Here is a 22619-nt window from a genome sequence, read left to right on the forward strand (position 1 = left end):
TGCATTCTCTATGAAATTTGTATAAAAGTCATAGATATATCTCTTATATTTGTATACCACTAATAAAAGTTCAACCCCTTAGAATTACTACCTTTTATCGATGAAGTTCTTTTATGATAATTTCAACATTACTTTATTAATTGATGACTAATATTTAAAATTTTTAAAAATATTATCTTCTTCTTCTTCTCATTCTCATTTTTATACAAGGAACGATATAGCAGTTTCAAATTGTGTTACACTTTACTCAAACAAGCTTTATTTGCACAAATTATTAAAAAATAAACGAGATAAACATCATGCATAAATAAAATAGAATAAATAATAGACAAAACATTCGATTAATATATATATTTTTAAAAACAAAAAATCATCAATAAATTCATTCATCGTGTTTGAGATATAATTTATTGTCGATTTTTTATATAAAAAAATAGAAGAATCGATTTTTTTTTAAAATCAATGAATTCGTCTAATTTTTAATAATTTTTGCAAATGAAACTTATTTGAGCAAAGTATATTGTTAATTAGGTTATAAACTCATGAGATGACATGAGATGACTTGTCTATTAGGTGGTTTGACCTCATTAGTTTATAAGCAACTCTTTATTAGTTTAATATTTTAATGTGGGATATCGTAACATTGCTGACCCCTTGAGAAGCCGACGTCGCGACGGCCTACTCTAGACGGCTTTCACTCACCTTTCAGTATTCGTGATTGCATGCATCCATACACCTTAATCCAACCTATAATTTTTCTAATTATCGAACACTGATATGATGATAGTCCTTTCCTACGTCGCCCCTTCCGCTACGTCGGCTTTCAACGAGAGAGTCAATGTTATGTTATAAGCCACTTTTTATTAGTTTAATATTTCAATATGAGATATCGTAACATATAATATAACACGGTGAAAACAGTGTAGCAAGTGATTTCTTCCCTTTACGAACCAACCATATATATGCATAATGTATGTCACGATCCACGAGTTGAAGTATCGTATACCACTTGCCACTTATAAAAAAACGGATCTTCCAAAATGTATAGTCATTTTTTTTTTAGTTGAAAGAAAATATTGTCACAATTGATCGGACTCGAGATCTCATTCAATACCAAAGACCTTGGTATCGAATGAGTTAAAGTGTTAAACGTCTTCGTCCAAATGTACCGTTAATATCAATAATGTATCATTTTCATTTTTCATAACATGTACGTGTATCGTAATTATTAAATAGTGGTTGTTGGGACGTCACTCTGGGAAACCACATGTTTATATTATAAAAATATATACAGTTCTATTTAATTTAAATGATTGATAGCGGATCGCCGGATCCTTTACACCGATCGTATCATAGAGAAGATATTGAATATTATCTCTAACTACAGTCCATGCAATAATATTGTTTAATATTCCAGAATAAAACATCTAAAATTAAATTTATAGATATATAAATAATATAATGTTGTGGAATAAGTAATAACTGGGATGTGCATGATTGTAAGTATTTGTAACTAATATTGTTCTCTACATACATTTGGAGACCGGAGATTTTGTATGGACGCTTTATATACGTCGGTTTAAATATTGTATACGATAGGCTAATCGTGTAAAGATTAGGTTTCAGAATATTTTGGTTTATCATCTGAGACATTACTAGATTGTATAAACTTTTATTTTTTTGAGCTCTTTTGTAAACTATGATTTTATGGGATATTCATCATAATATAATGCATGCATGTCTTGTTCCTCAAAAGTAAAAAAAAAAAAAAACTATTTATAAAACTAATGAATTATTTTACATACGCTTTTCCCAATGGTACAAGTATATCTGTCAACAAATTTTTTGACTATTCGATTTTTGAATCTGTCGCATCTGGTCGGATGGCTCGGATCATCATTGCAAATCAAATTATTTGACTTGCAAAAAGATTCGCGTCATCCGTACCCCATCCGGCCACTTTCTGAGTGGGGTAGCATCTAGAGATTCTCGATTTTCATGTACATAATATACTTGTGTTTAAAATAGTATCTCAACTATTGGATCACAGTAAAATATTTCAAATAATAATGATAAAAATAATTTGATTGTCAAAATCAATATACCCACTATGATACAGTGTTTGGAAGAGTTTCTAAAAAATACTTATTAGTTTTTTCCTTAATAAAATTTTAAAAATTTTGTTTAAAAAAAATGAAAATTACGTCGTAAAAGATCTATCAAACACTATTTACGTATTAATTGAAAATTTTAAAACATAATTTAAAAGTCCTTCTAATTAATTACTCTCTCTCTATATCTATATCCTGGCATGACATGGAAAATTGTTCCGAAAATAATTGCTACAGCTCGTACCTTCCATATGCAATGTATATTATTTAATACGAGAGATTGAATAAATTTTGACTTCCCGTTATACACATTGTTAATTATTAATTAATTTTATAACATAAGTTTGACCCGACAGCACATTATGCAATCTTCTCAGATCGTGTATAAATACGATAAAACGAGAGTAAAGTTTGAGAATACCTTTACAAAGATATTGGGAGATTTCAAATCTTAAAAAAAGGAATCTATATATAATTCATCCGTTCGATATCAAATAAAGTTCGTCCCATATGTATTTTAAATACTTTAGTTTATAAACTATTGCGTTAGTTCAAAAGATTTATCTATAGTGCACCGAAAGGTAACGGTTGCGGGTTTTCACGTCCCAGTGTGATTTATCTAACTAGCGTAGTTTGCAAACTATTGCGTTATTTCGAGGGTTTATCCAAAACACACCGAAAGGTAGCGGCTGCGGATCCTCACGTCAAAAAAAAACAAAAACAAAAACAAAACAAAACTATAGCATTATAAGCTCCAATAATTATACCAAATATGAATAAATTTTCAAAAACAAAAAACAAAAACAAAAACTTGCAAAAACGTAGCATATGACCTACTAACAACTACAGCACACCAAATATTTGGTGGGCCTAAGAGTGGGTTATCAAATTTATAAATAAACACAATTATCAATGGCTCCATGGCAAGATAAAAGAAATGAAGCTTGCATATAAATTACTCAGACACAATCTTAACCTTGATATTAAAATGATAACAAAAAATGGAAATAAGGGACGACGCTAGGATTTTTGTCCAGTATAAACAACAATATACTATAATAATTAATAAAGCCAAAAAAAATAGTTGTGGCTGATCGATTCCAAAAAAAAATATTTCTTAAGATTTGAACACAATCTGCACAAAACAAATAGCAACTGTTAATTAATGTTAAAATGTCAGAAAAATGTCGAAGAATAGTATGCACAGAACTCGCAATAAAATTTTTTTGATAGGAAATATAAACTCTATATTTGAAAAATAAACATAAATTCATTCTCGATTGCAAAAAGAACACAAAATTTTAAAATGTTTGACTAACAATGAAGAAAAAGTAAAACCTAATTTTTGGTGAAATTTTAGAATTTATAGAGAATATGGAAGGTTAAATAGTAAATAGTATGAACGGGAGGGATTGTTAATCAAAGCGTATGATGTTTGTGGCTCATGAGTATAAAATATTATACAGAAGGATAATAGGATATAGACTGTATATATCTGGGTAATAATAACAAGTAAGAATTTGAGCCTCTAAAAATTATAAAAAAGAAAAAAAATTGTTATTATTTTTGGATTCAGTATATATATATATAGGGTGCGGGGGATCCATGTACATCCGTGTCCAAAACAACTCCGATTATCTTGAAATTTTCACGGTAAGGTCGTCTCGAAAATGCGAATCCAACGATATATCATATGATACAAATTTCAATCTCGGTGGTCGGAAATGTAAAGGTAAAACTGCAATTTTGGTCCTGTATATTTGTCACTTTGCGATTTCGGTCTTCTATGCTTTCATATTTCAGTTTTAGTCCTGCATGTTCCGATTTTTGGCAATTTCAATATTTTTTTTTCCGAAAATGTTTACGTGACACTATACATGTCAGATTCACATCAGCACTGCAATTGTGCTACATCAGTGTCACATCAGTAAAAAGACTAAAATTGTCAAAAAAATAAAGATAGCGGACTAAAACTAAAACATGAAAACATAGAGGACCAAAATCGCAAAGTAACAAACTTACACGATAAAAAAAAACAATTTTTCCGAAATGTGAATATGGCCGAAAATTGCATATTTCACCTAATTTTCGGTCATCTTCACATTTTCGACCACCGAGATTGAAATTTGTATCATATGATATATCGTTGAATTTTTATTTTAGAGACGACCATATCATGAAAATTTTAAAACAATTGGAATTGTTTTGGGCACGAGGGTACGTAGATCCCACGCACCTAAACTTCCATAATTTGTGTAAAAAATTATATATATATATATATATATATATATATATATATATATATTATTTTTTCGGCCCAATGTATGCAGGCTGGCTCCGCCAGTGCTAGGAGCCATATACTTGCAAAATTTCAACCTTGCTTAAGGGTATCGTTTTTTTAAACGTGGGAACCCGTAATCGTTATCTTTTGTTGCACATTGAGTAAACTCTCAGATGAACGCAATAACCTGCAAAACATGCTAGTCAGGCAAACTACATTAGGTAAGCCATGTGCAATAGACTAATCTAAGAAAATGTTGGTAATAAAGGGAATCAAACACTTAATTATTAGTCAAGTGCTTACATACTCCACTAACTTGAACACCTATTTGAGAGCAAAATTAACTTTTTTATACTAGACCCAATGAATCTACCTTATTTAAGGTTGGGATGTCTATGTCTGAATACGTGAACTAATGGGAACAAATTCTTCTGAGATAAAATGATGTTACATTCTATATTACAACAATCATTGATTGACACGTGTGATAATTTACATGTTTAAAAAATTATCACATCAATATAAACTTAACAACTGAAATTAACTGTCAATATAAGAGAGAATCTTACATCAATTGTTACAGACGAATTTTTTTTGAACGAATGACCCCAAAAGAATTGGGGCCTTTTCGATCCCGGACAAAGACAACACTCTTGTGATAAGTTTATCTCCAACCCATTAGGTAATTTTGGTGTCACACTAAATTCAAGATAGTGTAATTCTTACATCAAATACAAAAGTCATCCTACTCTAAACTCTACACTAAAAATAATATTCTCTATTATTTTATCCACAACAATTAATTTATTCCACCAAATATTTTTAAACACAATAATTAAATATCATCAATATCTAAAATAATAAATTTTGTATCGTTTTATTTGATTTCAATAAATTTTGGGTCTTTTAATCTTAATTTTTTTTCCAAAATATTTAAAAATGTAAATATTAATATTATTATAATATATTATATTATACATAATCTTAATATATATTATAAATAATTAAGAAATAGAAAAAAAGAGAAACAAATAGCGTAGAGCTACAATATTGCACCAAATAACCAAAAAAAAAAAAAAGAAAAACAAATATCGTAGAGCTGCAGTGTTGCACCAAATTTGGTGCAACAATGTAGATCAACACCAACCTAACACTGAAAATAGCGCTAACATAGTGTTGGATTGAAGATATAAAATTGCCAAACATAGTATTGAATTAGAGATGGTCTACGAAATTACTTACAAAATGAGTCAGGACTCAGAATCATAGAGAATTGAGCGCATTTCTACGTGATTAACTCTTGACATTAAATGTGATTGCATGATATTAATCAATCAACTCTTGAAAGGTATATATAAATTAATGTTTGTTATTCCGTCAATGGAAGCATTTCCCTCATATTTAAAAGTGAAAAAGGAATAATAATACGTAAAATTGTAAATGATATTATCAAATTAACGGTTATATTGTTTTAATCTTATCATTTCTTTTTTTATCCGTCCCAAACATATAATTTAGTTTTCATATTTAATATTATCGTTCATGCTATTTTACTAATTACCCCATTAAATTAATATCATTTTATTATATTAAAATCTTTATTAAATAAAAATAAAATAATAAATTATTTTCTAAAATTTATTTTTTTCATGCATTTTTTTAATATGATGAAAACATACATTTGCCTATATCAATTAGAACGAAGGGACCCTTATAATTTGAGTAATGCTACGTGTACACGAAATCTTATACGTTGGGTTACACATGACACTTACAATTACATGATTATCCCTACACTTTATTAAAAAAAAATCTTTCTTCCACGTCATCTTAAAATTGATCGAGTCTCTCTTATATATCACACACATATATATATATATATATATATATATATATATATATATATCATGCTAATAAATGAATCACTACTCAGACTCAGCTGTCATATTTTATTGTCATTTGAAATTGAATATTTCCCTTTCAAAAAAAAAGAAAAAAGAAATTGAATATTTCACCAATAAATACCCCAATCCGACCAAAGCAAAGAACCCCAAAGAAAGAAAGAAAGCACAGCTTCAATGGAGGAAACCACCAATGATAAATTAACACAGCCGCTTCTCTCTCCGAAAGAAGAAGATTACGAGGCCCTTCCGGTGCTTTCATCGTACCCTTTATCCAACCATTCATTCGCTTCTTCCTTCGTAGCAGACGGCGATGATATAGCTCCGATCGCCGGAATCCATGGTTTCTTCGACGCCTTCCGTACGGAGTGTAGGAAGCTCTGGTATTTGGCTGCTCCCGCTATCTTCACTTGCATTTGCCAGTACTCCCTCGGTGCCATCACGCAAACGTTTGCCGGCCACGTGGGCACCCTCGAACTCGCCTCCTTCACCATCGAAAACTCTGTTATCGCCGGATTATCCTTTGGCCTCATGGTATCGATTTTTTTTAATCTGCTTTTTTTACAACCTCTAAAAATAAGTGATTATGGAGATTTTTTTAATGAATACTCTGATACCAAAAAATGAGCAATTTGTTTGGTGATTTTTTTGAACAGCTGGGAATGGGAAGCGCGCTGGAAACCCTTTGCGGGCAAGCGTACGGCGCCGGGAGAATCGAGATGCTGGGCGTATACATGCAGAGATCGTGGGTCATCCTCCTCGCCACGGCGGCTCTGCTGATGTTTCTGTACATTTTCGCGACTCCTTTCCTTCTGCTGATCGGCCAAACGGAGAGCATCTCAATCTGCGCCGGAAAATACGCGCTATGGATGATTCCACAGCTCTACGCGTACGCCGCGAATTTCCCGATCGCCAAGTTCTTGCAGGCGCAGAGCAAGATGAGTGCTATGGCGTGGATTTCCCTGTTGACCTTGGTCCTGCACATATTCTTCAGTTGGCTGCTGATGCTGAAGCTGGGTTACGGGATGGGCGGCGGCGCCGTGGTTCTGAACGCTTCGTGGTGGTTCATAGTGGTGGCGCAGCTGGTATACATATTCGCCGGCCGGTGCGGCGGAGCTTGGTCGGGGTTTTCGTGGAAGGCGTTTCATAATCTGGGGGGTTTCGTGAGATTGTCTCTCGCATCGGCCGTCATGCTGTGGTGAGTGCAAAAACAAAAATTTGACTTGGTCAATTTTGTCTTTCTTATATTATACGTAGATAATCAAATATTATTATTCCACTAAAAAGACAAAGATAATTAAATATTATGCCCAAAATGTGGTTCACGCTTTCCCATCGTCTTATTGCTCGATTATAATTTTGTCAGTTTCAGAAACTTCTTCTTTCTAGCAAAAATGCATTTTTTATGTGACCAAAATTGTTTTTTCCCACATATAGACATTAGGGATTAACATGTCACGTTGGATCCTTTTTTTTTTTTTTTTTTTTTTTTTTTGGTTTTCCTTGAATTAATGGACTAATAAAATATTTGTCAACCTTTTCTGTTTACAAAAAGCAAGTCTTTTGGTGTTTTTCATGGTTTTTGAAAAAAATTAGTTTTCGACCCTTTCCTTTCAAGGCTAAGTTTCCGGATAAAGTCTATACATTGAGTGGGACTTGTTAAATACTAGTGCGTTTCTACGATATTTATTGATTATTATATACGTGCTTGTTGAAATAGTTTTAATCTGAGATACAATTTAGACAGATAAATTGGAGAAAGAAATACAATACATATTATTTTGATATATATATATATATATATATATACATGCCAATTTAATATGAACTGTTAAAATAATCTTTACAATAAAATTATTTCTATTTTTAAATTCATCTATTTAAAAAACACACACACACACGCAGAAAAGAAGCTTCGTTTTAACATATACTTTAAAACATTTTCTTAGTGTTTTATAAGTAGGTCAAACGAGAATTAAGAGGTTTTTATGTAAATAATTGTCCAAACTTGTTAAAAAAAAAATTAATCAACAAATCGTTTTTTTAAAATAGTTCTCTAAACAAATTATCGATTGTGAAATTTCATTTATAAGATAGTTTTTTTAAACATATATTAATTGTTTAAACAACTTTTAAAAGCTATTATAAAAATTTTGTAGAGAACACTTGCAAAAATATTTTTTAGGTATTTGTCAAGTAGGAATTGAAAAACCCTCACGGAGTAGAGAACCTCAAGATTTAATATCCATTTTTAGCTAAGCGACGGGTTTACCAAATTTCTTATTCAAGTAATTGATGTGTACTTTGTATGATATATGTTTATTTCTTGTTTTATTATTTATTTTAAATAAATGGAAATTATTATTTTTTGATCGGAAATAAATGGAAATTATAATATGATATTAATGCACATTTCAATCAACAATACCTGTGCACAATTAAAGTCATTGTTTTCCAAACGGTGCGTTGTGTTTAATGAAATGTATGGGACAGAATTCTTCTAAAGTTCTAGAAATTATTAATCAATTATTTGTAGGCACGTTGCAACTCTGCGGTAGATCTCGTGTTAATAAATATTTTCACATTCTACACACTGACAGCTAGTTTCTAAATATATTTTTATTTATTTCATTCAAAAATAGTTCCATTATTTTTTCAGAATTTAACTAATAAGAGTATAGATTAACATAGAAACTGAACTATATATTTAAGATAAAGATAAAGAAAATAAGTTTCGGTGATTGAAACTGATGTATTATATTTTTGGTGCTACATTCTGAAATACTAATAATTTTTTTGAGTCTATAATTATTATTTATTTCATTTATCTGGCTTTTACAATTGTGAGGATAAAAAAATAAATGAATGTTTATTTGTTGTAAATGGCGACAGCTTGGAGATGTGGTATTTCATGGCTTTGATACTCTTTGCTGGATACTTGAAGAACGCTGAAGTAGCTGTCGATGCTCTGTCCATTTGGTAAATATATATTCTCCAAAATCATATACTCTAATTTAGGAATTTTTATCAAATTTTTTTTTTAAAATTTAAGTTAGACGTACCATCATATTTCCAGTAAATTAAAATACTAATAAATAAAAACTCCAGAAACCCACATATAATTTTTAAACACAGCGGAATAAATGCAATATTGATATCATCTTAGGAGATATGAGTTTTTTTTTTTTGTTGTTATAAACTTCATTGAAAGTATATGTAATTGACTCATTTCTATATTAAAAAATTGAAAATTTTATGCATTATTTCATTGCATTATTTCATTAAAAGAAGGTCCGTGATTCATCATTCAACTAGTAAATCGAAAAAGTGGTCGATATTTCACACGTCGATAATAACATATATAGAATTTGTTATTTGTCATGTAAACAACAAATAAAATGGTCCCTACTCTATTTGTTTCATCATAAATGATCATTCCACCAAATTTGTGCTTGAAGGACCCCGTGTGTTTGGATAATTGGATGGTTTGCCAAATTTTTGGTTTTACAAAAAATCATACTAAAACTATTTCATTTTATTTAAGAATGCATATTAATAAAATTTGACCTTCCGACTTTAGGAAATGATTCGAAAAATAAGTTTCTAAATTTTCGATCTAAACACACTCTTGACGTGTACGATTCAAAATATTGTTACAATTCTTGAATATAAATTTTAAAATGTAACATAAATAATTATCTGTAGTTCTTGTTTTAGGGAATAATTTTGAGTTTATATTTTGTGCAGCACAAACATATTGGGGTGGACTGTCATGGTAGCCATTGGCTTCAATGCAGCGATAAGGTGCTGTATTCCTATCTTACGTTTGATGTTTAATTGCATGCATTGTCGTATACATGGTGGGAAAAATAATATAAAAATGTTTTCAATATTATAATGATGAATCCACTGTTTGTTAAAAAAGCAAATATCACATGTTTTTTGTTTTCGTCGATCACAAAGATCTTTAATGTGTGGCAGACACTTTTGTGTCACCCAGTTGCAAACTCACGGATAAGTTTTTTGTGAAATCGTTTTAATATTTACATTGAAAAATAATATTTTTTCATAAATAGAGTTCGTTTGAAGATCCATCACATAAAATAGATCCGTCAATGGAAGCGTATTTCTAACAAGTCTTCTCAGACTTTTGGCTACTACAGTAACTTTGATAAACTGTATTTTCCTCAGTGTAAGGGTGTCTAATGAATTGGGGGCGGCGCATCCAAGAACGGCTAAATTCTCGGTGGTGGTGGTGGTGATATCCTCGTTCTTGATCGGCCTCGTCATCTCTGCGATCATCCTCATCTTCCAAAAACAGTATCCTTCCTTATTTTCCAACAGTGAAGATGTCAAAAAAATTGTGTACCAACTCACACCATTGCTTGCATTCAGCATTGTCATCAACAATGTTCAGCCTGCCCTCTCAGGTGATTTATTTTGGGTTTTTGTCGAAATTCGTCTTACTTAATTATATGTTGAAGAATCAAGAAAGCATGTAATTATTGTTGGTGAATGAATGAATGCAGGGGTGGCTATTGGGGCTGGATGGCAAGCACTGGTTGCCTACGTTAACATTGCATGCTACTACCTCTTTGGTATTCCTTTGGGTCTAATATTTGGGTATGCAATTAACATGGGAGTACATGTAAGTACACATAATTTCTTGCAAATATATATTTACTTTTATGTATTTCGATTGTATGTATACAGTTACTGAATACATTTGCATTACATTGGGTTTTCAGGGTATTTGGTATGGAATGATAGCAGGAACAGCTGTGCAAACATTAATTCTCTTCTTCATTGTTTATAGAACAAACTGGAATAAAGAGGTAAGAACGACTGTTTGCAACCTCTAAAACTAAATAAGTGATTATAAATTTTTTTTTTAACAAATTTATTTACATTTAGAAGTTGCAAACACAATTTGAAAGCTTCATTGTCCTCATTTACTTTGTGTTATTATACTTTTTGAAGATTGACTTATTTTTGTAATATGGTACGATTAATTTAACTGGGCGTCGCTCAGGCATCTGCTGCTGCTCTAAGGATCAAGACCTGGGGAGGGGAATCAGATCCTAAAGGAAGCCATGTTTAAGATGTGATCTTCTTTAACGAATAGCTGATTTGTTGTGCATTGTCTATATCAGAGAGTTCTTGTTTTTCTATAACATATCAAGACCAAGATCTATGAACGCCCATGGATTCGAGGGGAGCGTTGCTACCAGCATGAATTCAGGGTAGAATTTTGAAATCTTCTTGTGCCAGTAAAATAATATCATACGATGGAGAGTTTGTGTATACCTGTAACTTTAGTTTCATTCTATGGGAAGTAGTGTATTGCACAGAGTATTTTTGTATCCCTGGGAAAAAGCTTGTCATGGATAAATTGCTATTTTAAATTTGACACTCGCATCTGTTGATATACCGAGTCCGTTGATATATATATATTTATAGACATACACACAGATGAGAGAAGAGCAAACCGTCTACAACATGACTGTTTCGAAAACTAGAAGCATAAATATATATACGTATGAATACAATTCGCACAACAATGGTGAGCTGTACCCAAGAAAGAATACAAGATAAGCAGCAGAAATTTACCATACAATGATACAAGCAACGAGTTGTTCAACTTTGCAGAAAGAGGGCGGCTCCAACCAGACCGATCCACAAAGCTAACGACACCCAGAAGGCGCGGCTTTTCTCCAAACCAGTTGGTGGTTTCCACACCAAGAAGTCGCCTAAATAGTCTTTGGTTGATGGAAGTTGATTTGTCGTGGAGCCACTCTCCTTGTACTTGTCAGACCAAGTCACTGCATAACTGATACAATGAACAGAAAGCACGTCAAACTTCGACAGAACTTCAGGACTAAAACATATGTCAAAATCATTGTTTCAGAAGATTGAACTCATTGGATCTGATTAAACAAATGTTGTATACTTTAACAAGCTCTCGTGTGCATGCCAGAGTTTGGGGAATTCTAAGGAAGACATGTCGATGTTGATTTTGTACTGAGCAACAAATTTGCAGAAATAAGCACCCGAAACCAAATCAACCAAATATGAAAGGAGACAGCGCGTGAGTTATTCTAAACCTATAGTCTATGACCCAGGCTCTGATAGTATATGGAAACCACGTTTTCAAAAATCGAGTTTAAAAAACAGTTTTATACTTCAACAATATGTGAAGTATCAATCTGGAAATGCACAACAGTTTGCAAAAATAAGCTCACCTGTCATAACTCGAACCGATTATTGGAATAGTAACCATCTCTTCTTGAGTAATCTTAAGCTTGGGTGCTTGTAGTATATAGCGTAAATTTGCAGCTTGTCGTCGAATGCTGACACTGGGATGCGTCTTTTCTAACTGCTGATACAAAGAAATGCAGTCGGCATGGCGATTCTTGGCCTCATAAGCCATGGCAAGCCATATTTGTATCTGTACATATGAACTCTGTGCAGCTCAGATGAATGGGAAAGGAGAGGTATATATACAACACATAATATACAAATCTCCAACCTCGCCGCCGAACATGGTCGACCTGGGGATGATCGTGAGTGCGCCTTCGAGAAACTCGATTGCACGACCATACATGCCCTTTTCATAGGCTTTTTGACCCAATTGGAACATCAGCTGGGCTGTTTGTCTGCGTTCCGCTTGCTCCTTAGCTACCTATACATCGCATGCCTAAATGGTTAATGCTTCCTCAACGGCTAACTGCACCAGTCCAGACCCTCGTGTGAAAAGTCCAAAAGGGTCTAAAACCCTCTAAAAAGATATTAATAAGTTAATATATCTTTCATTTTTTAAAAAATCAATCACATTTAACCCCTATGTTTAAAAAAAACTAAAATTCGGCACATTGCACCCCCTGAACACATACAATTGACAAAATGCATTTCGAAGGTGGAGTTTTTACCTTAAACGTTACTAATGTATTTATATAAATTAAATTAATATGATTAAATTTAAAAAATAAATAAATTTGAATAATCAAGTTTTCTTGATTAAATCTAATCATCAGATGCAACTCTCTAGTATTTTTTTCTGTAATACAAATTAAATCAAAATTTTACATTGATTCATTGATCTTTTGTGATTCTTCATTTTTGTACTGTGCATTCACTTCTCTATTCATTATCATTCTTCAGTCTCCATGCTAATCAATTTAAAATACACCAAAAAATTTATTAGAGGGTCTCACAGGTTAATTTGATCTCCTATTCAACCCCGCCCATGAAAAAGTATTACTTTTTATGCCAAAAGTATTACTTTTCATTATAGTTAAGAGCCGTGTCAACACGCCTCATGGATATAGATACGTGAAAATTTTTTATAAATGTTAACTCTCAAGCTTCTAGTGGCTCTTTTTTGCAAGTCCAGAAGATTAGAGTGGAGTAACAAGTTTCATGTTAAAAAAAAAGCACACAAAGAAAGCAAGTCAACCCAGAAGGATTACATAGTAAACTACGAATAAAGAACAAATAAAGAGCAGACAATGCTATCTATTTCTCTGATTGTAGCTACAAGGAGATAATAAACAATATAAAAGTTCCCAAAGCTCATTCAAAAACCACCTTGCCGAAAGATTGTTTATATATTTGGTCAAAAGACGAGGATTTTTTTATTACACAATCCAGTACACATCTTTAAATAACAAGATAAACTAATTTCAAAGCCATCTTTTTAAGAAAACTAAAAATTCAGACCAATTCAGCAAACAATGTTATAAATTACTCATTTTTGTCTTCACATTCTTGAATAAAAACCCTCTGGCTAAAGATATCAAACAGTTTCTTCCCAAACATTAGAAAAACTTGAGAGATCACCAGTTTACATGGCGGCTAGACATGCAATTAACAAAATCCCAATTTCAATCCATCGTATCACAAGGAAATCAACTTATTACTTTTAGGTTCTTGATCTTGCCTTTTTTCAACCCATCATATTCAAAATTTCCAATCAGACCAAGCCAGATCCAAAGCAGACAATCACATAATACAAAAATCATAGGAAACAATCATGCCTCAGCCAAGAAATGGAAACCAAGAAGCTTAAATTCAGTAGTAGTAAAAAAAAGGAGTAAAGAACAAACCTTTTCCAGTTCTTTCTTCACTCTCATCCGCTTCTCTTCTTCAGTCTGTTCGCCACCATTTCTATCGCCATATTCTTCATCAACCTTGTTCTGCAACTCCTCGGCTTTCTTCTCCAGCTCCTTCATCTCCTCAATCTCCTTCACCCTCTTCCTCATCTCCTTCTCCCAGTCGAACCCATCATCCTCTCCCAGCTCCTCATCGAGCCCATTCCCGTTCCCATTCTCATCGTCGCTGGAATTCTCGTACTCAACACCGTTCACCCTCGACTGGCTCGATGTCCTCTTGTTCAAGTGCCGCTCTTTATGATCGAAGACAGATTCGAAGTGAGAGGTGAGGTGTATATCCTTCTTGAAGACGCTCAAAACGGCGTCGGAGGGAAGGAGGCGGATTCTGAGTTCGGGGACTCGAGGAGGGGATACGGAGAACTCTAGGAAAGGGGATATGTTGCTGACTACAACGGCCATGGAGACGGCGTCGTATGGAGATATTATCTAGAAGTAGAAGACTGGATACGGAGGTTTTGGTTTGAGCTTGTGTCGTCGGGAGAGATGATGGGGGAGTGCAGATATTTTCAGCAAGTAGAGATGAAAGGACGAAAAAGGGCTTGGATGGATTCACTTGGTGGGGACTGGGATAATCATGAAAAGTTGCGATCTTGAGGGGTATTATTGTCTTGAAGTAGCAGAGACGTGGCGTGCTCAAATCTTGGATTTGGAGTCAAAGGCAGTCGAAGGCTCCAAGCATGATTAAAATATTAAATTAAAGAAAAATACACATTCTTTTCTTAATTTTTTTTAAAATCAATTATTAAATAGTTTTGACTTTGAAGTTAATGTGATCCCCGCATAGGGAAGATAGGTAGCATGCTTTGAGCGGCATTTTTGGTGGCTAAAGGTGGAGGTTGTGGCGTTTCCATTACCCCATTTTCCGTTGAATAAACACGTAAAAAGTGTGCTACCAATAGCAATCTTGCTTCACTTCATTCATTACATTTCTGAAAAATAACAGCAATGGAGGCTCGCTGTTCTATTCTGTTCTCCGATTTCTACTACAAGAAGGTGAAAAGATTCCAACTTTACAGCTCCCTCGGTTTTGGTTAAGATCATGTTGTGTAGTGGTCAAATGTTGAGTTTTTCTTTTTTTTTTTTCCAATTTCGCAGGCTTTGCGAAGTGGGCTGTGGCTTGTTTGGCTTTGTGGGATTTTCTTGATTTGTGTGTCCTTCTATGCTACGCTGCTGCTGTCCAAGGAACGGAAGATTATCAACGAGGGCCCCAAGATTACACTTTTTACTGCACCTCGGCCTTTCACGGGTTTCATAGGTGAAAGGCAGGCTCTTGCAGTGAGATCATGGCTGGGTCTGTCTGAAAATATTAATGTCGTTCTTTTCAGCCAAGACCCTTCTGTTTTCTCCCTGGCGGAATCATTGGGATCCAGGGTCTTAGTTGAGCCTAATATTGACTTCACGTGAGTCTTCGAGTCATGCTAGTTCCACGCATGTGTGAACAAAGATTTTTACCTTCAGGAGTGGGAAGGCAAGAAAGATGATGTTTCTTTTGACTCTTGATGTTCTAAATTGAGTTACAAAAGGCGTAGATACGGATCCTTTAGGATTTTGATGTTCTTGTTAGTCGAAAATTCTGGATTCTAAGATTCTTTTAAGATAATGTTGCAGTTTGCTCAACACTTGTCCTTTATTCCGTGTAGGTTCCTTGGTACACCATATTTTCATTCCATGGTTGCGAGATCTCTGGCATCATCATCAGATGTTTCTGTACTGGTAAATCCCGATGCGATTATTTTATCGGACTTTGTATCCACTTTGAATTATGCCCACAAGCTCGACGAAGACTGGCTCCTTGTTGCTGCAACACAAAATATTTCACATTTCCCTTTCCATTTGGATTCCGGTGGGAAAAGGTGGCTGACAGATGACGGTAAACATGTTGGGATAAAAAAGGTATGAGGTTCATTTTCAGGCTTGATCAGGCATGAGGGATATAATACTATTACTAATGTTTTTTTAATCCTATCCTCATTATCAGTTGCAGGAGTTTCTTTCTCAGAAATCGTGTGGAAAGCTACACGGAGAAGGAGTGATTATCGCATGGAATAACGTGGATTTGCCTCTTCACAAGGGCATCCTTCCCCCGTTTTTGTATGGCAAAGGACTCCACAATCGATGGATCATAACCGAGGCCTTGAACTCTGATTTTAGGCTTGTAATTGAAGCAAGTTTGACTATTTCTAGTTTTTACCTCAACAACCTTCACCAAGAAAAGTATATGGCAAATACAAGTTGGGAACTAAGTGGCAATTCCCTTCTGGGAAGGCTTTATGGATCATTTTCTTTTCGCAAAGCCAAGTATTCAAGTCTGTTCATGTTATTTGAGTACGGAGGACGTTATCTTTTTGTTAATAAAAACCAAAACATTGCTTATATGCTGGGGTACAAAAGATCATTAAACTTGTGGAAAAAAGGCGTTTCTGTGTCTCCAATGGAAGAGGAAATACAGAGTTGTCTTGATTCGATAGAATCACTTGCAGAAATTGAAGGACGCCTGGTGAATGAGCAGTCAAGATTGTGGACCTCGATTACAATGCCACTCTCTCTTGAAAATCTACTGTCAGTTCGTGCTGATCAGAACAAGACGATTGTACTTGGTGTTGCTGGATATAGCTACAAAGATATGCTAATGAGCTGGGTATGCAGGCTACGCCACCTCCGATTGTCAAATTTCTTGGTCTGTGCGCTGGACAGTGAAATTTACGAGTTCTCCATCTTGCAGGTTACCTTCAATTGACATTGATAACCTTGGAAGACAGTTAATTCACACTTCTTCTTAGGCTTTAGTCGTATTGTGAACTTTTACAAGACTCATTTTCCAAAATTTCTGTGAGAATAGATATTGTTTCACATTTGTGTTGACATTTTCTTTATGTATACAATGTTAGGGCCTGCCAGTGATCAAGTTTTTAAATCCTCCAACCAACATAAGCTTCGATGACTGCCATTTTGGAACTGAATGTTTTCAGAAAGTAACAAAAGTCAAGTCTAGAATGGTTTTACAGATATTAAAGCTCGGTTATAATGTGCTTTTAAGTGATGTGGATGTTTACTGGTTTGAGAATCCATTGCCCTATCTTAGGTCTTTTGGTCCCTCTGTTCTTGTGGTGCAGTCTGATGAATATAACATGGCAGGTATGTAATATTGGTCCTTCTGTTCTTGTGGTGCGGTCCTATGAACTTTATGTTTCTTAGCCATTCAAACATGTTATCTTCTTGCAGGGCCAATAAACTTACCTCGCCGCCTTAACTCTGGTTTCTATTATGCTAATTCGGACATTGCTACCATCAAGGCAATGGAGAAGGTAGTGAATCATGCTGCTAACTCCAATTTCTCTGAACAACCGAGTTTCTACGACACATTATGTGGTGAAGGTGGATCCAACAGGTTAAATGATAACCAATGCATGGAGCCTGAAACAAATTTGTTGGTTCATTTCTTGAACAGAGACCTCTTTCCAAATGGTGCATATGGAGGCCTCTGGGAGGAAAAAGATATAAAGAAAATATGCATGGATAAAGGTTGTCTCATCCTCCATAACAACTGGATTGGTGGAAGAAAGAAGAAGCTGGAACGGCAGGTATTATCGGGGCTTTGGGAGTACGATATCAACACTAGAATGTGTTTGCAAAGTTGGCAAAGAATTGACATCCCTAGTTATTTTTAACAACATCATGGATGCCTTTGTAAGTTTGATTCCTGATTGTTGTTATTAACGTGGGAGGAGAAATCAAGAAGCTACTTTCTTGTCTGATATTCTTTGTCAGCTCTGAGCTTTGGACTTGTCAATGGGATCCTTCGATAAAAGTCAGAATAAGTATAGCCCTTCAAGGAAAAAACAAAAGGGATATTTGCCACGAACAAAGCTTTACCAGTTTGAGATCCTAGAGCCCGAGAAATTTCCAAACTGGAAGCTATTATAAGCATGCACTATGCACAAAATTCTGCAAGGACCTTGGCGATGCTGAAGAGATGTGCTCTTGTTTACGGGCTAGTTCGGTAAAAGTAAATGATTCCAAAAGAAGAGAGGAGCTGCAAGATGAAACTATTTCATTCAGTGCAGGCACACAACTCAAAGCTCTTTGCGTCCGAATAGTTCATGCTGGTGGTCGAATAGAAATGTATCAAAGTGCAGTCTCAGCCTCTACTTTGATTCGGAAATATCCAGGTATGTGTGTTACTAGGCCTAATGTCTTCAAGCGTCCCTATGAATCCCTTTTATCAGCTGATGATATACTGTTACCCGGGCATAAATACTATGTAATTCGGTCTACTACTGTGGAGAAATTGAAGCGTAGATTCTCACAAAAAGGGAGAACCGATGACCCTGGCAGGAGTAGCATGTCAATCTTGAAATGGAAAGAGGTTGAAGATGCTGGAGATGATTGGGTAGAAGAATCAATAGGTTCTGCTAGGGACTTTTATATCTGTAAAGACACTTGGTCGAGTAGTGTTGTGAAAAAAAATGTGAGAAAGAGGAGACCATTTGTACCACCCATCCAGAGGCCAAAATGGAAGGAGCCTGAATGGGAGCCAAGTCTAAATTCTATACAAGAGCTATCTCCATGAATCTCTTTTGCGAATTGATACTTGGAACTAAGAACCCTGTCGTATTTGTGGGGTGATCCTTACAGTATTTCTTCGTTATAGTTTCCTTCAAACTTGTACTGCATGCATCTGTACTAGAATTGGAATCAAACAAGATGGTAATAAAGGAAATTTTAGATTGAACACCTAAGTATTCCTATAACTAGTGGTGATGACTGATGCCATAATTCAAATCTTTTTTATACACCACAGAAGTTGAGCAATCGTGTTTCTAATCATGCAGGAGAACAGGGTCCTTTGTACTTTCATTCCAATTGCATTGGCTCACATGTATCCTTGCACCAAAAACCACAGATAATAGTGATGATATCAAAGCATTATATTTTGATCAGTCGGAAAATTCGGTGCTTCCAGAGGGTGGGCATTTGTAGTGGGACTGAAGATTATGGTTCCACATGTAAAAACAGATGTCCACACTTGGATGCCCTAACTGCAGCATCGAACTTACCTTGATCGGTCTGCTATATAAGCAGCCGAGCATGACAGTATGATAACAAATGACAAATCTGTAAAAAGTTGCTACTGCATTATCAACTTCAGTAGAAAACACACTGAGAATTGCATAAAAATTAAATCGTTGAATAAAATTTTTCCAGAGCGCATCATCAATGCACTCAAAATGTTTAAAATCATGATCTTCTAGTGTCAAGTTAAAGTACAAAAGATAAAACCTTGGTCAAGATCCAAGTGTAAATGACAGCAAATGTTGCACCAGCGGGAATTGTCACAGCCCAAGAAGTGACAATCTCTCTCACCGTCTCAGCTCGTACACTGTTAAGCCCTCTAGCAAATCCTACCCCCATCACTGCCCCCACCAGAGTATGAGTAGCAGAAATAGGGAGCCCCAGTTTCGACGCCCCTAAAACAACAGATGCTGCTGCAAATTCAGCAGCAAATCCTCGAGTTGGTGTTAGTTCTGTAATTTTCTTACCGATAGTAGCGATAACTCGGTATCCCCAAATCATGAGCCCTGCAACAATCCCAAATCCTCCCCATGCTAGGATATCATTAGGAATCACAATCTCAGTTCCACTCAAGCCACCTTGGAGAAGGGACAGAGCCGCAGCCAAAGGGCCAATGGAATTGGACACATCATTTCCTCCATGTGCAAATGACATGAAGCAGGCTGATAAAATTTGCATGTAGCCAAATACTCCATAAACTATCTCTAGTTGGGTGCCTGTAGGGCCAGCTATATCGGATAGAAAGCCGATGTTCTTACTGAGATGGGTTTCCTCCTTTGGCTCTAAATCTGCTTTAGCAGACTTGGCTAGGAGGTGTCCTAATTGTTTCCTTGTGATTCTGTCAACTAAAAATGCAGCTGCAGCACCACAGGCTAAGGCCTGAGCAAAAGCTATGGAGAGGGTCTTGGCGAGAGGGAATGCTGCAAAAGAAATGCCGGTGACTCCTAAAAAGACAGCAATTGGTGCAGCTGCAGCGGCTGCTTGTCCTGGATTCGGAGCACTGTAAACAAACTAGAAATATTAAGGAGAGTTAGAGTTTCAGACAAAACATTCTGCAAATAATGCTGCTTTGTGATCAAGATTTGTGCAACAGATGAACGTACCCTTCGAATGCATTTATAGACAAGGAATGACGTCAGTGCTCCGATGACAGGTGAAATGACCCACGACGAAGTTACCCTTGCCAGTGAACTCCAAAAGATAGCATCGGTTCCTCCATAAGCAAGACCAAATCCAACCATTGATCCAACTATACAATGTGTAGTCGAGACAGGCCAGCCATAGTACGATGCTACCTGAGTAGAAAAATTGAACTTAGAAACTCACTTTGGGGAGTGCTTGAACTCAGAATTTCTCAGTTTCTTTCAATGTGAAGATCGATATTATTGGCTTTGCACAGGCACTAACACCACCAGTGGCAGATGTTTATGGAGATATCAGCGGCATATAACACGTGATATAAATGACAGCATTTGTATAATCCAAGAAACTATAGACAATCAATTATATACCCGAAAATTGAAATGAACTGCATCTAGTTTAATGAATCAAGAAGAAGAATAGCTATCTATTCAAAACATTTGCAAACACTAAAGTGCACCTGCAGCCAAGTACCAGCAGCAGCCAAACAAGAAAGCAAACCAGCAAAGAGTAAAGCATCCTTTCCTTGGAAAACATTGGCAACGAGAATCCCCTTCTGCATCGTACTTGTGACATTGCTGCCCATCAGCAACGCCCCTGAAAACTCCAACACGGCAGCCAAAACCACGGCTTGCCGCAGTGTCAACGCCCCAGAACCGACTGAAGTCCCCATTGCATTGGCCACATCATTAGCACCAATATTCCAAGCCATGTAAAATCCAAACAAAAGGGTAACATAAGATAAAGCTTTGATCTTGAATGGCAACCCATGCCCCAATGAACTCATGAAAAATGGCAGAGTAAGAGCCGCCAACGCTATGCACACTGATATAGCAGAGGCTGTTTTCGAAGATATGTTGAAAGCCCGGGCCATTCCAGACAAATCATCTTCCGATTTCGCAGTCTCCGCATGATGATTCCCTTTTCCTCCCACAACACCTCCATTATCCTCACTCTCCGACTCCGCAAAAGAGGATAAGGCCGCAAAAGGGCGTCTCAAGAGTGTGAAGGGGCCCCTTAATCTTGATATCTGATGCTTGAGAACCAGAAAATCCTTTCTGGGACACTGAGATTCACTTGCAAAAACACAAGACCTGTGCTTTGGGATATAAAGGCGAGAATTATGAACTGATAAAGCTTGTGATGTGGTGTTTCTGGTTGAAGACAAACAATAGGTAGAAGTCATGACTAAAAGGTGTCACAACTCAAATGGATGAAAAACACAACTGAGGAGCGAATATTTGAGGGAATTATTCAGTTTGATTCTCGGCCATGGAATGTAGAGGACGACTGGGAATGGCCGACTCTGCATCTCCTTGATTTTTCGACTTCTTTTTTGGCCATCTTTATTTATTTGGTGGAAAAGTTAAGAGGAGAGTGTGGATTTGGTTGATCAGTGGAACGAATGGTGGAAAATTCAAGATTTGAATTTGTTGTCTCGAGCTGCGATTTGTTTGTTTTTTTACTTGACATGTTCATTACACAAGCCACAGATCTTTGTCAAGAGGGAGACATGTTAAAAACGTTGAAGAGCAAAAAAAAAAAAAAATACAGCTCAACTAATTTTACACATTATTTTTTATACACAATATCCATACAAAGTATTTTATCTAAATACACAATTACATAGCTGGACCCGACATAAGTCCATCGTCTCAGGTTCAGATCTAAAAGAGAGCCCAAAAATTTTCTTAACTACTAGCACTGTATGTTTGTGTTTCTATGAATTTTAAATTTTTTGTTACGCTGATTTTCATGAAATAGTACAGACATACACACACATTACATTTTGTCACGTATATATTCAGTAACAATGCCACTCAATCATTGAATTTAAGCTAAGTTTACACGTTGTAAATTTAGTTTTAAAAATCATATTTAATAAAAAAAAATAAACACATTTTATTGTCTTGAGACTCAATTTTTTAAAATTCGACAGACT

At 35.2% G+C, this 22619-nt stretch overlaps 4 protein-coding genes across 6 annotated transcripts; 2 read left to right on the forward strand and 2 right to left on the reverse strand.

Annotated features, from left to right (window-relative positions):
* Positions 1–6362: 6362 nt before the first annotated feature.
* Positions 6363–11700, forward strand: LOC140872286 (protein DETOXIFICATION 29). The gene is made up of 8 exons (XM_073275105.1): positions 6363–6827; positions 6950–7491; positions 9186–9272; positions 10041–10097; positions 10485–10723; positions 10823–10941; positions 11042–11128; positions 11326–11700. The coding sequence occupies exons 1-8, from the start codon at positions 6471–6473 to the stop codon at positions 11392–11394; spliced, it is 1557 nt and encodes a 518-aa protein (XP_073131206.1). The 5' UTR covers positions 6363–6470; the 3' UTR covers positions 11395–11700.
* Positions 11701–11766: 66 nt separating this feature from the next.
* LOC140872287 (uncharacterized) lies at positions 11767–14969 on the reverse strand. The gene is made up of 4 exons (XM_073275106.1): positions 14399–14969; positions 12823–12975; positions 12536–12741; positions 11767–12123 (listed from the first exon to the last, which is right to left on the reverse strand). The coding sequence occupies exons 1-4, from the start codon at positions 14861–14863 to the stop codon at positions 11931–11933; spliced, it is 1017 nt and encodes a 338-aa protein (XP_073131207.1). The 5' UTR covers positions 14864–14969; the 3' UTR covers positions 11767–11930.
* A 137-nt stretch (positions 14970–15106) lies between these two features.
* Positions 15107–19191, forward strand: LOC140872285 (beta-arabinofuranosyltransferase RAY1). Of its 3 annotated transcripts, none has more exons than XM_073275102.1 (6): positions 15107–15457; positions 15560–15864; positions 16105–16357; positions 16443–17186; positions 17353–17599; positions 17687–19191. In XM_073275102.1, the coding sequence occupies exons 1-6, from the start codon at positions 15410–15412 to the stop codon at positions 18130–18132; spliced, it is 2043 nt and encodes a 680-aa protein (XP_073131203.1). In that variant the 5' UTR covers positions 15107–15409; the 3' UTR covers positions 18133–19191. The 3 variants fall into 3 exon arrangements, with proteins under 3 accessions (XP_073131203.1, XP_073131204.1, XP_073131205.1); XM_073275103.1 differs by having other exon boundaries at positions 16449–17186; XM_073275104.1 differs by lacking the exon at positions 15107–15457 and having other exon boundaries at positions 15722–15932.
* Positions 19192–19628: 437 nt separating this feature from the next.
* Positions 19629–22129, reverse strand: LOC140871824 (inorganic phosphate transporter 2-1, chloroplastic). Its single transcript, XM_073274555.1, has 3 exons — positions 21138–22129; positions 20641–20832; positions 19629–20548 (listed from the first exon to the last, which is right to left on the reverse strand). Exons 1-3 carry the CDS (start codon positions 21861–21863, stop codon positions 19724–19726), a joined length of 1743 nt encoding a protein of 580 aa, XP_073130656.1. The 5' UTR covers positions 21864–22129; the 3' UTR covers positions 19629–19723.
* Between the last annotated feature and the right edge of the window lie 490 nt (positions 22130–22619).

Source organism: Henckelia pumila, unplaced genomic scaffold (assembly GCF_033568475.1).
Source record: "Henckelia pumila isolate YLH828 unplaced genomic scaffold, ASM3356847v2 CTG_461:::fragment_3, whole genome shotgun sequence".
Lineage (NCBI taxonomy): Eukaryota > Viridiplantae > Streptophyta > Magnoliopsida > Lamiales > Gesneriaceae > Henckelia > Henckelia pumila.